Source organism: Misgurnus anguillicaudatus, chromosome 21, assembly GCF_027580225.2.
Source record: "Misgurnus anguillicaudatus chromosome 21, ASM2758022v2, whole genome shotgun sequence".
In the NCBI taxonomy this organism is placed as follows: Eukaryota; Metazoa; Chordata; class Actinopteri; order Cypriniformes; family Cobitidae; genus Misgurnus; species Misgurnus anguillicaudatus.
In genome coordinates, this window is record NC_073357.2 from 48523018 (window position 1) to 48541320 (window position 18303).

Here is an 18303-nt window from a genome sequence, read left to right on the forward strand (position 1 = left end):
TTGCCAAAGATGGCATTACAGGGACGCAGGAAGTACGGCAAGAGAGACGCAGCGTCTCGTTCCCTTCTCAGGGAACAACAGTTGCATACATAACACGAGACGTTTTCATGTGTCTAACCTTACAAAAAAGCATTTTGGTATCAATCAACATTCACATACAGAAGATAATATTATATAAGCATTTAAAGCGTTTAACTTTAGTACTTCTTGCATAAAATAGATTCAAGCACTTTCAATGACCTGTATCTATGTATGTATATTTTCAAAAACTTCCCAGGGCCTTGATTTTTTTCCCCCAGACTCACAAACTTTCAAGGATTTTAAGGACCCGTGGGAACCCTGTAAATGGCGGTGTCGTGGTTGGATGGTGCAGAGTAAGGGGCGGTATTATCCCCTTCTGACATCACAGGGGAGACAAATTTCAATGACCTATTTTTGCAGAGAATGGTTTATCAAAACTGAATTGCTGGGTTGATCTTTTTTACGTTTTCTGGGTTGGCGGAGGCACTGGGGACCCAGTTGTGGCACTTAAACATGGAAAAAGTCAGATTTTCGTGATGTGAACCCTTTAAAATGACATAAAATTAATAAAGGAATATTTAAGATTCTGAGCTATTTGTAGATCGCTAATGACATCGCGTGCATAAAAGGTCAGGTTTTCTTGCTTTTAATGAAGCACGTGGAATGCCCTTTGGGAAAATCTCAAATAACGCCGGGCTATAATCAGGCTTTCACTCTGTTCAGTAGCTGTAATAAGCAACACTGCCATTAAATCATCTGTTGACATCTGAAAGTATTTGTAAATATAATGCACATATAAAATTGATTATTTTTATTTTTCCTTATTATAAGTGCCCTATTTTGAATTTTCAAGTCATGAAATGCTTTTAGTAATCCTTACAAAATAAATTTTTTTTTTTGTAGTAAAAGTGTAGTAACTATGTTTTTTTGATGTATTGATTACTATTAGCAAAACCATGGTTAATTTTGATAAGGGTATCTGCATATGCATCAGGCATGGTATAATCCAGCAATTAGTGCTACACTGTCATAGCAAGATGGTCTATTTATTATTTTTAATCATTTATGAATTAACTTGCATAATATGCTCATTTTGCATTACAAAGTAGTTTGCAAGTCCAACGTTCTTATATACATCATGCTTTTATCATTCTACAGCTACAGTAAGGGTGAATACTGCATATCTACTATATATGCTATAGCAGGGGTATCCAACCTTTTTGTGAACAAGGGCTACCACAATAGATAAAATAATCTGGAGGGCTATTGTAGTCTACTTAAAACTTTTTTGTTTTACTTGTTGATTTGATTTAATGTTAATCATTTATTTAAAGGGGCAATAAGTAGAATTAACCCCCATCTAGTGGTGAAATTGTATTTTGCATTCAAACGAACAGTGCTCTCTAGCGCCTCGCCTTTCCAAATGCGTGTTGCAACTACGGTAGCTGTTATGTAATCATTGATCTTGTCCGTTGCAGCTGGTTCACGTGTTCTGAATGAAAACGCATTGTAGAAACGCATTGGTAGGCTAGTGCTTTTTGTCCCTCTCTGCTATTATAGTTTATCAATACGGCGGAACGATATGGATGCCTCCTTGGACTTACCTGTTCAATGTAAGTAAAGAGAAGAAATTCTAGGCTTACGAAGAAAAGTCAGATCACTGGAAAAGGTCATTTGACACCAATGAGGACCTATTCATGAATAAAGACATGAATTTTGATTAATAAAACACTTAAATTACAGTCCGTTTAATGATTAACGTTTAAAAATGAATCGTTTAAAATTCGAAAAAAATATAAAAGTAGGCAAACTTTTATTTAAAGTAGTCATAACTTGAAGGTCAGACTTTTTCCATGTTTGGGTGCTATGGTTGGGTCCCCGGTGCTTCTGTCAACCTAGAGAACTTGAAAAATATCCACCCAATAACTTTGTTTGGGTAAGCCATTTTCTGCAAGCATGTGAAAAATTAGGTCGTTCAGATTTCCCCGGTTTTGTGAGGTAGGTAGCAAGGCGAATTACAAAAATACTGCCCCTTAATCTGCACTATCCAACCACGGCACTGCCATTTAGTGCAGAGAGAGAAAAAATAATTGACAGCACAATTGAGCTTCAATTACAACAAACATCCATCATTGTGATCAGTGCATGCACTTCATCCGCTCATTTGCATTTTAAACGACACACCCCAAAACAACACACTTTTGCTCGGGCCTACAAAGTGACAATTTTAACATGCTATAATAAATTATCTGTGGGGTATTTTGAGCTAAAACTTCACATTTGCACTCTGGGGACACCGAATATTTATTCTTAGATTCTTTATAGATCTTAAAAAAATCTCATAATATGACCCCTTTAAAAAAATGTAATATTAAAATTGAGGATATTAATAGAATGTGCTTTAGAATGTGACTCTCAGACTCTGTGCGGGCAACTATGTTGGAGACCACTGCTTTATAGTATATAAAGGATCATATACAACTCACCCGTATACTTATTGTTAAGGTTGACTGAACATAATAATTGGAATGCATGATGGATTTTCAAGATGGTGAAGTGTTTGCTTGTTACAGTAAGCTGAACTTGAGGATAAAAAGACATCCTCCCTGTAAAGAGCTGTAACTGCATGGCTGCTTCGCTGAGAGACGGTGTCTTAATAAACACTGTTGCTCTGTTATGAAGGTCGCAATTCAAAGGAATGATTTTCAGATCGAGTGTTGTGCGGCATGCATTGCTTTGCCCTTCCTGTGTCTGAGCTGATGTTTGCTTGGGTATAAAGTGTCATCTCTAGTGCCACTTTTGCAAACATGCATTCAATCTATACCTATATGTTTGGGTCTTTTGAAGGATCTTGCATGACAGATGGGTTATTCTTAAGACTTGTTAATGTCAAGCATGTGGATCCTTACGTGCATGCCAACCATTTTATATTCAAGCTTTGCTGCTTAGTTGACTTGAGGACCAAAAAAATGGCATTCTGTCACAAAAATGCATATTTGTGGATTTTTAGGGACTGAAGTGAAAAATGTTCCTGGAGCAGTTTGTTTACTCTGTTTTTATTGCTTTTACTGCCTGTTTTATTGTTTTACTTGTCCTTTGGATAGGCAGACTTGTGGAACTAAATCTGTTTTCTTCTCTCACCAAACCCCGCCAGGATATACTTTGTCCCCCCCAGCTAATTTTGGAGGAGGAGGGACTGACGCGAATCTCTCAGACAGTTCAGGCACTTTTGGAGATTCCTGCTTCAGGTTCCCGGCGCTCATCCCGTCAGGAGCCCTCAGTTCAATCCACAAATCAAAATCAAGACGCCACCTCCTAGTATTATCAAGTTATGAATACTTACAGTACATTTCATACACTGTCAGAAATAAAGGTACAAAAGCTCTCACTGTTGGTAGAAATTATGTTTTATATTGCCTGTATAAAGGATTTTATGTAAATGACCCATTTTTGTCAGGAAATTGTGTGCATCTACTGTATCGCCAATGAAGCATAAAACAAAAGAAATGAAGCACAATAAAGTAACTTGAGTTTGAACTTGATGTCTGTTGGATATTTGTCAATAATGTGATGCACAATGTTTGCATGATGTTGCCATAATGAGCCTCCTTACTCGGGTAAGTTGGCAGTTCCCGTATAATGATTTTGCTGGTGCTTCTTCATAATTGAAAATTAATTACGTTTGTAATCTCGTCTTTATTACAATGCAAATTTAATTGGTTTTTCACAGGTAATTACTCTTGCAGAGTAGCAAAGGCGACAATGTGTGGATATGCCGTAATCCTGTGATAAGCTCGCAACGGCTCATGGGCTTTGATTGTGACATTTCGTGGCGCACATTTGGAGTGCTGGACTAACACTGTGTCTCCATATTGCTCTGGCACTGTGCCTTTATTTAGCAATACAAACATCCCACCGTGCTTCTTAGATCCTCATTAATAGATATTCTGTATGTGAAATGAGCTGTTAAGGCTTTTGAGTCAGAGCATCAATATGCTTTTAAACTTTTTAATTTTAATCAGGATTTAAAGAAAATTAATCTAAACAGTTGGGAATAGTCTAATGTGTTTGAATGAATTGGAATTCTTTGGATTTCTGCATGGATTTATTCGAGTAAATCTTCATTTTGGTCATGATATTTGCAGAAGCTAAGATAAAAAAATAAAATAGCTTTAAACAAAACACCATAGTTTTTCAATATTTTACTATGTTTTTAATTCAACTTAGATGAATTAATACATATCTATCTTTTTTCAATGCATGCACTTTTAATCTTTGTACAGCGCTTCTTGAATGTGTTAGCATTTAGCCTAGCCCTATTCATTTTTATGACTCCAAAACAAAAGTTTTATTTTGTGCCACTATACTTACTCGTGTAACTACTCATGTAACAGTCTTTATAGGGAAAACATGGAAGTGTTTGGTGGCTTCTAAATTCATCCCTGTTTGGAGCCATAGGAATGAATAGGGCTAGGCTAAATGCTAACACATTCAAAAATCATCCTGCATAATGTAAAGAACATTCTGTAAATATAATGTTGATATATTTAATATTGACTGGGTAAGGCCAAGATTAAAATCAATGTAAAATCAATGACTGAAATACAAACAATATCATAATAGCTTATGAGACTTTAGCCTGGATTTCACATGCAGGGTCACATTTATTTATTCCCCAGATGCTTTTATCTAAAGTGACATATACAAATGAGGCCTGTAATGTAATCTTTTGTCTATGAGCTAACAATAAGTGTAGTCTATCTATGTTTACAAGTAGGACTAAAGTTGAAGCTATTTGAAACTAAGAATGATGAACAACATAGGATAGTTTTTTTAAATACACTGTAAGAAAAAACTGTCATAATATGTACCCTAGCTGTCATTGGGGCTGTAGCATTTCAAACAGTACACCTTTGTACCTAAAGAGTTAATAGTAATACCTTAGAGGTACATATTGGTACTAAAGAAAGCTTAATAGTATCTCAAAGGTGCAAATTGGTATCAAATGCATATCAGTATATAATAGGACATACACTCACCTAAAAGATTATTAGAAACCCCTGTTCAATTTCTTATTAATGCAATTATCTAATCAACCCATCACATGGCAGTTGCTTCAATGCATTTAGGGGTGTGTTCCTGGACAAGACAATCTCCTGAACTCCAAACTGAATGTCAGAATGGGAAAGAAAGGTGATTTAAGCAATTTTGAGCGTGGCATGGTTGTTGGTGCCAGACGGGCTGGTCTGAGTATTTCACAATCTGCTCAGTTACTAGGATTTTTACGCATAACTATTTCTAGGGTTTAGAAAGAATGGTGTGAAAAGGAAAAACATCCAGTATGCGGCAGTCCTGTGGGCGAAAATGCCTTGTTGATGTCAGAGGAGAATGGGCCGACTGATTCAAGCTGATAGAAGAGCAACTTTGACTGAAATTACCATTTGTTACAACCGAGGTATGCAAGCAAAGCATTTGTGAAGCAACAACACGCACAACCTTGAGGCGGATGGGCTACAACACCAGAAGACCCCACCGGCTACCACTCATCTCCACTACAAATAGGAAAAAGAGGCTAATATTTGCACAAGCTCACCAAAATTGGACAGTTGAAGACTGGAAAAATGTTGCCTGGTCTGTTGCTCAATTTCTGTTGAGACATTCAGAGTCAGAATTTGGCGTAAACAGAATGAGAACATGGATCCATCATGCCTTGTTACCACTGTGCAGGCTGGTGGTGGTGGTGTAATGGTGTGGGGGATGTTTTCCTGGCACACTTTAGGCCCCTTACTGCCAATTGGGTATGGTTTAAATGCCACGGCTTACCTGAGCATTGTTTCTGACCATGTCCATTCCTTTATGACCACAATGTACCCATCCTCTGATGGCTACTTCCAGCAGGATAATGCATCATGTAACAAAGCTTGAATCATTTTAAATTGTTTTTTTGAACATGAAAATTAGTTCACTGTACTAAAATGGCCCCCACAGTCACCAGATCTCAACCCTATACAGCATCTTTGGGATATGTGGTGGAATGGGAGCTTCGTGCCCTGGATGTGCATCCCACAAATCTCCATCAACATCTCTATCAATATGGGCCAACATTTCTAAAGAATGCTTTCAGCACCTTGTTGAATCAATGCCACGTAGAATTAAGGCAGTTCTAAAGGCGAAAGGGGGTCAAACACAGTATGGTGTTCCTGATAATCCTTTAGGTAAGTGTATATGGACCTTTTTAAAGGGTATTGCCCCAGTGACAGCTGAGGTACATATTTTGTCCATTATTGTATATGTAAACATAGTTAACCTGGGAAAGTTGACAGTAATGATGAATGTGGAAAAGTGCGCTTTCAGTTGCACAGTGTTATGTTTCATGACTCAGACTTTTGTGTTTTTGATATTGAAATGTTTCCTTATATAGTTTGGCGTGGATTAAAATTCCAATGACTGCAAAAACTATTTAGGCCAAAGATAGCAAAACAACCACGCACCATTACTCTACATTCACCATTAACTTGACCTCACAGTGGGATGTGTTGGCATACAGTGTTGTATTTTACACAAGCATATTTAAATATCCTAAAAATGTCCTTTTTCCCTTTCTCCTCAGAACATTATCTGTAACAAAAACCCCAGATCGTATCGTATTTCTAAACTATTTTAAACCATGCCTTCAAATCACATGCCATGCCTCTTGTCAAAGTTATTTTAGTGCACCTTAAAAGCAAAATTTTCCTCTAAGTGTATCTGAGTCACATTGCGTTCTTCAAGGCACTATTAATAAGTGGCATATAAATGATCCATTCCAGTGCTATTTTTTACCATATGTTTTTATACTTAGTCTCAGGCAGGCAGCTGGTAATTTACGATTCTCAGCAGAAAAAAAAACACTTTTTGTTTTTCACTATAGAAAAATCGAGTTGCCACTTTTTCTAAATGTTTATCAGATTGTTTTTTACTATTACTGCCCATGAAAAAGTAGGGCTGGGTATCGATTCAGATGTTCCAGATTGATTCTATTTCGATTCACAAGCTATGAAATCGATTCGATTTCGATTCTCGATTCTGGTTCTCGGGTAGGTTTTTATACTCGATTCTCGATGAATCTATAACTCAATGAATATAGATTTAATACAAATACTATATTGATAAGAAAGAACTGTGAACAGCAGTTTACAAGAGGTTAATTAATAAAAAAAATAAAAAAATTAAAGGTCACAACACTAACGTTGAAGAAGACTAGTAATAAGATTAAAGTTAATCTTACATTCAATATTAAAGAAAAAATTTGATTCTGCTCTTTGAGAATCGATTTTTATTAGACATGGAAAACATGGAAGTGTTTGGTGGCTCTAAATTCATCCATGTTTAGATCCTTAAATGAATGAGGCTAGGCTAAATGCTAACACATTCACGATGCGCTGAACAAAGATTAAGTGCACACATTGAAAAAAGATGGATATGTATTCATTTGTTTAATTTGAGGTAAGAACATAGTAAAAAATTTAAAAACATGGTGTTTTCCTTTAAATGAACACACATTGATATAATAAAGAGTAATCATAAATAAATTCTTTCCCCCAGTGCAGTCATATTGGTAAACAGTCACACAGGAATTTTTTGAAAAATGTTAATGTTAAAAATATGACCTTCTGTTATAACTCGGCCTTAAACTTGATATTTACTGTTTCTACACAAAATCATCATGTTCATGTACAGTAAAAAACATTCTGTGAAAATATAACCTTGATATCTTTCATTTTGACTGAGTAATTTCATGTCAAAGATTAAAATTAATGTCTGAAATCAAACTTTGATGCTTGTTATCTCAAAATTAAATTGTGAGACGTTAGCATGGTTTGCAGTGTTACATTTATTTGACCCACACTCAACGAAAGGTTTGTGCCACTAAACTAACAATATTAGTATTTACCAAAATAATTGTTTATGTTTCTGTAATAGTTAATCCACCAGTATGTCTAAGCAGTTTATTTCACTGTAGTATTTCTACAGAAGTATGCTAAAATGTCATTTTTGTTTTCCATTAAATTTTGGAAGAAATGTTAAAGCACGTCATTAATTTTATTCAAATGCCCAATTAGAGCCATTTACATGTAGTCCTTAATAGGAAAATACGTTTTAATAGTTGAATGTTAGGCTTGAATAATTTCTGATTTTGGGATATAAAAAGGTGAATTCAATTTGACATTCCTGACTCCTGTTCAGGGGTGGATTTAGTCATATGGGGGTCCCAACTATGCACCCTTTTACTAATTTACACCCATACTATTTTTTTACTCTCTGTCAAAGCACACAACCTTATTTCTAGAGGTTTACCCAAGTTTCAGCCCCCAATGAGTTTGAGATCAAATCATGAAGTGTTGAACTCTCTGAAAATTAGAGTCTGCATTAAAGCACTTCACGATGCTGGATGGTCTTTGAGTCAAATAGACAGGTGGTCTAATAGGTTTGTATGTATTATTAAAATGAAGTTAAATTAGCTTAAAGGCGGAGTCCACGATGTTTGAAATACGCTTTGGAAAAGGAGACGGGCCGACTACCAAAACACACTTATAGCCAATCAGCAGTAAGGAGCGTGTCTACTAACCGGCATCCTTGCTGGGTTGCCTATGTGTGGGGCAGGTCTATCAACTGAAGGTCCAGATTCTATTGGGGTAGGGGCGTGTTTGTTTAGGTGATTTCAAATATCAACATTGGCTTTCAAACATCGTGGACTCCGCCTTTAAACTAGTTTAACTTTATTTTTAGCAGCTCCTCACTACACTGAAAAAAATGATTCATTCAATTTACTCAAATTTTTAAGGTAAGTGGTTGCAATCTATATTTAAGCTACATTTAAACAAAAGTTTTGTTTTGTATTTCAATTTTTTTTGTTTAAATGTAGCTTAAATAAATTGATTGCGACCACTTACCTTAAAAAATTGAGTAAATTGAATGAATCTTTTTTTAATGAATTGTAAATTCAAGTTTATTAAACTTAAAAAATTAAGTGCAATAAGGTTTTGTTTTACAATGTAGAAACGGCATAATTCAAAATCACCTAAAGGATTTTGTTATGCTGTTCTTGAGAGGTTGCAATTTCTTAACATCTAAGTGCCTAAATATTTTACACCTTTGCCGCACTGGTTGACAAAGCTACAGAACATCAGTAACCTACTCTTTATTCTTCAACAGTTTTTAAGATAGAGAGTCACCCTGCAGCCTGACGAGGAATCGTGGTAGAATTTACCTTTTGTTGCAGAAGCTCTGTAGGAGGCTGATCCTCAGAAGTGACATATCTGAGCTGCTATCCAAAGGATTAAAGGTTTGATTCTGAAGCTGGAAAGAACAAAAAACAGCTATTGAGATCAATCATATCCTGTCACGCTTGAGCTTTGAAGAGTAGATCCTACGTTTCTAAAAGGGAAAACTGTTTCTTGTTTTAAGCTTTTGGTTTCAAACGAATATGCATTTACGTGTGCCACCAAAGGAACAGCGGTAACAGCAGGTTATTTTACATTCAATCTCAAACGGTGCTCCAAAAGCTGATCTGTACTGTGTTAAACATACCAGAATGATTACAGGCAGCTTGCATCAATTATTAATGAGATGCACTTTCTTCAAAGTGCATCTTTAATATGGAGCGCACTGCACCTCCCAGACTCACCTGACCAACAGTGGCTAACACAGTGCTCAGACCTATAACTAACTCAGTGAAGCGTTGCACTTTTGCTGGCATGGTGCCGCTGAACTTCAACTTGATGATGGTGTAATTGAAGGTTTTGGTCTCCAGTTGAATGTGTGGAATTTAAAACAGCAGTAAGATAGGGATTAGTATTTATAAATTAACTATAACCCAAGTTTGAATCATTGATATTGTGGATGTTTTATTCCCCGACATGTGTAATTAAAATCAGAGCCAAATACTATGCCTGTGAGCTGATGTAATATCCAAATAGACATGCTTTGCACCAATTTATAAGCATTTATACTCATTCACTTATCCATTTCCTTGTCTGACCCAGTATGTAATTTCTAACATCACTATCCTGTGATTTGTTTAACATTTTTGCGTCCTGTTCAGTTCTGTTGAACTGAATGCCAGTGGGTTATGTTTCAGTGCAGGTTTGTCCCATTGTCGTTAACTCGGTTAGATTAGACTTTATTGAATGACCTCACACTACTCTGCTCTGCAGCTTCATTGGACAAAGGTTATATGGAAAGATCTGACTATTACCATCAGCACTAATATAGACTTACCAGTGATTTATTATGGGCATCCCTCAGTACATATGGTTAAAAGAAAGACACTTACAACCAAACATCTTATAGATTTCTCTGTTCTTGTGCATTCATTTGTGCTTTGTGGGATATACTATAAAGCTGAGTTGAGTCAAGTTAAGTGCAATTTAATTTCAATGGAATATGGCTTTAGCACTGACTGCATCTGTTTAATCAATGTTTTGAAAGACTGAGAGTACACTTTTAAAAATAAAGGTTCCTACTTAGTCAGGCTTTGTGGTTCAATAAAGACATTTTAAGTTCCAGAGAACAAAATGTTTTGCACAAAATGTTCTTTGTAGATGGAAAAAAATGAAATGATAATGAATTAAATGATTCTTTTAAAAACGATTGACTGAAAGGTTCTTTGTGAAACCAAATATAGTTCTTCTATGGCATCACTGAAGATCCCTTATAATACCGTTGTTTTTGAAGATATACGGCGGTAAAAAAGTACTTGTCACATTTAAGAATACTGTAGGTGCATCATTTGAATAATTTTCACAGCATGGTTAGACATTTAAGGGAGAGGGGTGTGCAACTTACTAGATTTTGGGTTTGGCTTAATCATTTATACAATAATACAAATATTTTCACACAAGCAAGCAACACACAAAACACATCTCTACTACAAATTAACCCGTAAAGATTGTTACTATCTACAGAAGTGCAAATATCACAACTTACCTCATATGGGGTTTATTGTAACAGACAGATAGTTTGTTGTAACACCAGAAAATTCTATTTAAACATAATTATTATTACACAGCTCATTAGAATGCTTGATAATGATTGGCCAGTCGCAACATTTGCAGGTTTGTTATTCCCAGATAATAACAGCTTAAAACTAATATGTTGCAAATCATTCTGACAGGTAAATTTTAATATTACACAAAACAGGGGTGGGCGATAAACCGGTAGTTATGATAAACCGTTAGAAATTTCGTCAACTGGTAGAGATTTTGGACTATCGTCTCTATTGAGTTTACGCGCCCACGTCACGTTGCTGTGCGCGTGGTCACGAAAGCTTAGCGTGTATGTATTTGAGCACCGCAGTTTAACAAGTGATTTTAAGCCATTGAAACAAAAACAACAGTGCTATGGATCGCGCAAGTTGCACATCCGCTTCTCATTGTATTTTTGCACCTTTTTTTGCCTTAAATACATATATGCATCAAAATTCCTGTCTTTGCAAGTATCCTCCTAAATACGAACATTTAGTTCTTAAAGGAAAACTCCACTTTTTTTGAAAATAGACTCATTTTTCATCTCCCCTAGAGTTAAACATTTGAATTTTACCGTTTTGGAATCCATTCAGCCAATATCCGGGTCTGGCAGTACCACTTTTAGCATTGCTTAGCATAATTCCATTGAATCTGATTAGACCATTAGCATTGCGCTAAAAAAATAACCAATATGTTCAATATTTTTCCTATTTAAAACTTGACTCTTCTGTAGTTACATTGTGTACTAAGAAGACCAACAGAAAATTGAAAGTTGCGATTTTCTATGCAGAAATGGCTAGGAATTATACTCTCATTCTGGCGTAATAATCAAGGACTTATATCATTGCCCCGAGTTTCCCTTTAAAGCCCGGGATACACTGCACGATTATTGGCTGTCCCAGACGAAAGATTGCCATCGTGAAACAATCGTCGCGATTTCTGCGATCGTGGCCCTTCATCTGTGGTCGTATGTCGTACAGTGAGAGAGGTTGAAAGACGGCCGTTTTCCCGGTCTTGCGTCTAAAGATAGATTACGATAGTTTTCTGACAGTGTCAGAAATTTGGCATGATCACTGCACAGTGTGTTTGCTGCTACGACCTGCGCACTGGTATTTGTTTACCACGAGCGCATACTGGTGACGTTGCGCTAACGTGTGACGCAGCCGCAGAAGCTTCCATGTCATCATCGTACAGTCTACATACCTGTCGTACCCGAGTTTAAACGATCCATGTCGCACAGAGTGATATGGTAACGATCTTATATGAGTGCAAAAATCCTGCAGTGTATTCCGTGCTTTAGACCTAAATGTTCTTTATTTATCTTATTAAAAGATAAAAAAAACTCTACCGTGATACATATCGTTATCATGATAACGATAATAAAACAATAAAATTAATTCTATCATGAAATAAATCATAATTGATCATATCTCATACCCCTAACACAAAATGAAGTGTGTCTTTTAATAACATATACATTATATAGGCCAAATGATTAAAGCAAATACTGTGTTCTGACATTTGAATGTCTTGTCTTATCTTAAAACCGATAATAAATATGTTTTCCTCGTGGAAGGTCTACATAATAAAATATTTCAAATCAATATTTAATGTTCCTTACCTTACTTATTAGGTAAATAGCCGTGTAATAAGCAGGATAATGTACAGGCAGCAGGTTTTTATCGCAAAATAAGCCCCTTCAGTGTGATGCACACTGTCGGGGCTTACAGGTATTTCTGCAATAACAACCTACTGACATCATCCCTTCTCTTACATAATTTAATGCTATTCTGTCTATATACTAGAGATGGATACAGATATTCAGGCATCAATCTATTATCCCTCATCTAAGCATTCTTCTGTTATTGTTTGCTACAATAGGATAGATATTTTTTATGAAATAAAATCATAAATATTCATTATTTCCTGTTATACCACAGGGCTGTATATTCTGATTGGTTGAAAAATGTTCCAAGGATATGCCTGATTTTTCAATAAACGCACACCTTACCTGTTAAATGTGTTAATATAACAACTAGAGCAATGTTTGTGGTAATCGTAGTATAAGCGAAATAACTAACTCCGGTCTTTTTTGAATTATTTGAAAATAATATAATCCGCTTTGTGTTGTGCCGCATTACCACCTTGGGTTGAGTGTGCATTATTTAAGAAAAATTCAACTTCCCGTCGTCAATTATTCATTATATAGTGTATTTACAGTTATCATTTTGATTACATTTACATTGTTTTATTGCATTATCATTGTATACTTGAGGCTTATGCCGAGCTCAGACTGCACGATTTTAGCCCTGATTTTGACTCGCCGACAGGTTTTGAGAAATCGCCGACAAATGCCCGAAATCACAGGCAAATCGATGCTCGTGCACGCGAGTGAGAATCACACAGTGTGAATTATAAAAGACGCGTTCTGAGAGGATCGCCGACGAGTCGCCGACACCCGTGAGATATTTGGCATGCTAAATATCTGGACCGGTCGGCGATTCAAAATCATGCCGTGTGAAATGTGTTTTGACTGACAATAACATCGGCGATGACCTACATCCAATGAGAGAGCAACATACAGGACAGCTGGAAGTTCGGGGAGGAGTCTCTCAAAACATTTCCTTCTTCATAATTTTTATTTCTTCTTCTTTCTGCTGCAAATGAGCGCACATGCAATTTGTATGTTAAACTTCTTGCGGGTGACCATTTTTAATAATAATCCCAGTCTCACGTGAGAACTCCGGTCTTGCACGCGTGACCTCGCGTTGTTTCCTTCGCGTCACTTCTCGCGTGCGTTTGGTTGTGAGACGTAGTTTGCGGACCGGGAAAAAGTTATCGGCGATTCTTCTTACGGTAAAATCATGCAGTATGAAAACCCTTGTCGCCAATCCATCATGCAGTCTGAAACAGCAGCGACTGAACCCTTCCCCAGATAATCACGCAGTGTGAATCCACGGGTGACCCGACTAGTTTGAAAATCATACAGTCTGAACTCGGCATTAGTGTAATACACACACAACTCAGAAATCAAATTAAACATATGACAAAGAAATTGAACACTCTTTTTCCCGTATCTTAAAGAAACGGCATCAAAGCTTTTCACAAATTCTCAGGAGATCGTCCTCTGACAGTCAGTAAGAGAGAAAGAGACTAAAATCACAGATTGCTTGACCCTGTGTAACTGTAAAAGGTCTATGTTACAATTAACCCCATGTCACTTTGTGCTCCACCCAGCCAAAATCTTGTTTTTACAATTTTTACACTAAATGTAGTGTCAAGCTCATGTAGTCCTGTTATATAGGGTTCATTTATGAGAAGTTTCATACAACTACAAATCATTATTAGGCCCCAAACCATCTATCACCTTCTGATCAGCCATTGTGTCTTTAGATTTATAGGTAAATGTATTGTATAAATTGTGTTTAATTTTAATAATGTGTTGCTGTTCCACAGTGTCGCGTGAGCTATTTAGCGCTTCGTAGACCGCTTGGTAATGTCAAAGTACCGCAAGAGCGATATAGAAGCAGAATTCTTTGTGCGATTTCTCGAATCGCTCTTATGATACTTTGATGTCATTGGCCTGTCGATTCTTGAGGCGCCACAGCAGTCAAAATAAAAATAAATTACACTTCCAATAAAATTTTCCGAAAGATGGTTTTGGTCCTTTAAGGTAGTTGTTATCATGCTGATATACACTCACCTAAAGGATTATTAGGAACACCATACTAATACTGTGTTTGACCCTCTTTCGCCTTCAGAACTGCCTTAATTCTACATGGTATTGCTTCAACAAGGTGCTGAAAGCATTCTTTAGAAATGTTGGCCCATATTGATAGGATAGCATTTTGCAGTTGATGGAGATTTGTGGGATGCACATCCAGGGCACGAAGCTCCCATTCCACCACATCCCAAAGACGCTCTATTGGGTTGAGATCTGATGACTGTGGGGGCCATTTTAGTACAGTGAACTCATTGTCATGTTCAAGAAACCAATTTGAAATAATTCGAGCTTCGTAACATGGTGCATTATCCTGCTGAAAGTAGCTATCAAAGAATGGATACATGGTGGTCATAAAGGGATGGACATGGTCAGAAACAATACTCTGGTAGGCCGTGGCATTTAAATGATGCTCAATTGGCACTAAGGGGCCTATAGCGTGCCAAGAAAACATCCCCCAACACCATTACACCACAAGCCTGCACAGTGGTAACAAGGCATGATGGATCCATGTTCTCATTCTGTTTACGCCAAATTCTGACTCTATCATCTGAATGTCTCAACAGAAATCAAGACTCATCAGACCAGGCAACATTTTTCCAGTCTTCACCCTTCCAATTTTGGTGAGCTTGTGCAAATTGTAGCCCCTTTTTCCTATTTGTAATGGAGATGAGTGGTACCCGGTGGGGTCTTCTGCTGTTGTAGCCCATCCGCCTCAAGGTTGTGCGTGTTGTGGCTTCACAAATGCTTTGCTGCATACCTCAGTTATAACAAGTGGTTATTTCAGTCAAAGTTGCTCTTCTATCAGCTTGAATCAGTCGGCCCATTCTCCTCTGACCTCTAGCATCAATAAGGCATTTTTGCCCACTGGATTGCCGCATACTGTATGTTTTTCCCTTTTCACACCATTCTTTGTAAACCTTAGAAATGGTTGTCCGTTCAAGAGGCGTGGTTGAATCGGGCGCGCAAGCTTTGGGTGAAAGTTTGGTACCGTGCTTCAGCCTCTGGGCTCTACGGACAATTCCTTATGCACATGCCCTGGCTCCAAACAGACATTTTTGCGTAACATGGTAACATTTTGCTTTCAATTCATTACAATGGAAGGAACAATGTCGCGTAGTCCATCTTTTGTTTACGGTTTATGACACTTTTTAAAGTGGGTATACAGAAATCCTTGACCTTTCCTAGTGGGTATGCAGCGTATACCTGCATATCACATAGACTACACCATTGGGTGGTACCTTTTCAAAAAGTACACTTTAGTACCTAAAGGGTGCATATTAGTTCCGTATATTAATAGTACTGTACACTGGTACCTCAAAAAGTACATATTTAGGATCTTTTTAAAGGGTACCATTTCCTGCACTTTTTTTCTGACAGAGCAGGGAACACATACTCATAAAAAAGTATAGCTTAAAAGCACTGTAATTCATGTCGGATAAAAGCATCTGCCAAATGTGTGGGTAATTTTGATGCTCATTGTTATAAATCTGCATGTGGCCCAAGATACGGATAGGCTCCAGTGGGTTTGTTACAGGGAAGGATGGATGTCATAAAAATGCCAGAAATGTTAATAACAGGGTACAAATATAAACCAGAATAGAAAACAGGTCATATAATATTTAGCTCGACTCCTGGGGTTAGTTTTAAAGGTTAAGCATTTCATCATTTGTCAAACAAAAACTGTGACAGTTTGAGATGTTTCGGGTCCTATTATGTACCCTGGAAGTGCCACAAAACATCAATTTGTTCTTGAGCTATTTTTATGTTTGTAGCCTGGTTTAAATCACAGTGACTTTAAGAGTTTAAAACGTCCTCTTCAATTAAAGAGGGATGCTGATACTAAGAGTGATTCACTTGGATTTTCTGCCACGCCGCTCGATTTCCTCCCCTGACTTAACAGTGCTTTTACCTTTACGTCCATAATGAATCACACACAAGATCTTCCTTAAACTAGCGAGCGATGGACTCGGGGCACAAAGGAGAGAGGGGAGCTAAATTTAATTAAAACCAATACAATGCAACGTACATGTCCTGCTCGCTCAGCACACTTCGCCGAAAATGGCCACGACACCCTGCAGGATTCATCTGAGGTGAAAACAATAATTGAAGCGGAAAGGCTGCTCGTCAAAGAGCGATGAGCGTTTGTGCTGACAGGAGAGTTTCTCAATGTACCAGCCGCAGCTGTCAGCTCAGTTTTATTGGGCCATACGAGGGGCTGAGCAGAGTCTGACTGCCTGCAATGAGCTGCAAATCAAACACACGCCTCTCTTGAAGGTTTGTTATTCAATTGCCACCATGAGTCAATGTTTCATGCAGGTAGGGTACTTAAAGTTCAGCCTCCATTCACTTGTACAGTATGTTGTTATGAGGCTTGAAACTAAAGGTCATTGAGCACAGAGGATCCCAATACATTGATGTTGTACCATTATGAGGGGTTAAGTTATTTTGAAAATATATTTAGCAAGACCAAACGATACAGCACTTTGTTAGGATGTTTTAGACCACATACAATATCAGAAAAATAGTCACTGGGGTGGTATCCTTTCAAAACATTTGCAATATGGTTGGGTTCATCCCTTTTTTGACCCAGCTATGCATGCTGCCCTACAAGGCTAAGTGCAGTAACTACGCAAACACTGAAACTGAGAAAAATGCCCTTAAAGTTTTTTTTTAAACCAGCCAGTCAAAACATGTTTGCAAATTTGGCACCCACGTTTCTCTGAAATGGTACAAAATTGAACCAGGAGACTTTCACAATACACAACAGATCTCACAAAGACCATTTCAACCCTTAACTCAATTTTGAGCAAATGCGTAGTTACTGCACCTTGGCTCTGTATGGGTTAACTAACTCAGCGTTTTTTGAGTGTACTTTTCTGTGTAGTTAAAAATTGGGTTTTCCCTTCGCACGTTCGCCGGGAGTTTGACTGACAGGCGACCAAAACCACAACAACCGGCTGGGCCTTTTTATAATGCCTTGAGATTCTTGCCTGTTGTCACACTTTACGAACATGATTCCAACTAAAAGCCATGTCACACTGGGGGATCTCAGTACAATAATAAAGATTTTAAAAACTTACCACAAGACTTGTTCGGAGTTTTACTTCATATAGCCACGCTGCAGGACTGCATCTCAAAACTTCTGACACTGACAGAATTTTATCAGAGGTAAAATTTCACCGTCATGGCTATGAACACAATTTCACATGTTCCCTAAAAACCTACAGAAACCAGTGGCACGCGTTCATCATCTCGAGGGTTGAATGAGGTGTGCAATACTTCACGCAGCACCGCAAAAACCGACATGCACTGACGTCAAATTAACGCGAGAAATCTGATAGAGGAGTTTGATTTCAATTCTCTCTCGCGGTACTTCGACGTCATCCGCCTGTCGGTTTTTGTGGCGCGATGTGCTGTCAAACACAGTATGCTACCTACCAGATTATATAATTTGTTGTTTCTGGGTAAATTACATCGTGATCCCGCTGCAAGCACGCTTGTTAATAAACACACACACACACGCACGCGCACACACACGGAGTGGAAGTTGGA

General features: G+C 37.5%; 1 protein-coding gene and 1 long non-coding RNA gene across 2 annotated transcripts in view; one reads left to right on the forward strand and one right to left on the reverse strand.

Moving 5' to 3' along the window:
- Positions 1-3563, forward strand: part of lrch4 (leucine-rich repeats and calponin homology (CH) domain containing 4) — a 40320-nt gene extending 36757 nt beyond the window's left edge. Inside the window, exon 18 of the mRNA XM_055211409.2 lies at positions 3176-3563. Coding sequence (XP_055067384.2) covers positions 3176-3340 — 165 coding nt within the window. The 3' untranslated portion in view covers positions 3341-3563. The remainder of the gene's footprint in view (positions 1-3175) is intronic.
- Positions 1-18027, reverse strand: part of LOC141352997 (uncharacterized) — a 54077-nt gene extending 36050 nt beyond the window's left edge. The window contains exons 1-2 of the long non-coding RNA XR_012360051.1: positions 17832-18027; positions 9272-9360 (exon numbers count right to left, since the gene is read on the reverse strand). This is a non-coding gene — a long non-coding RNA (uncharacterized lncRNA). The remainder of the gene's footprint in view (positions 1-9271; positions 9361-17831) is intronic.
- Between the last annotated feature and the right edge of the window lie 276 nt (positions 18028-18303).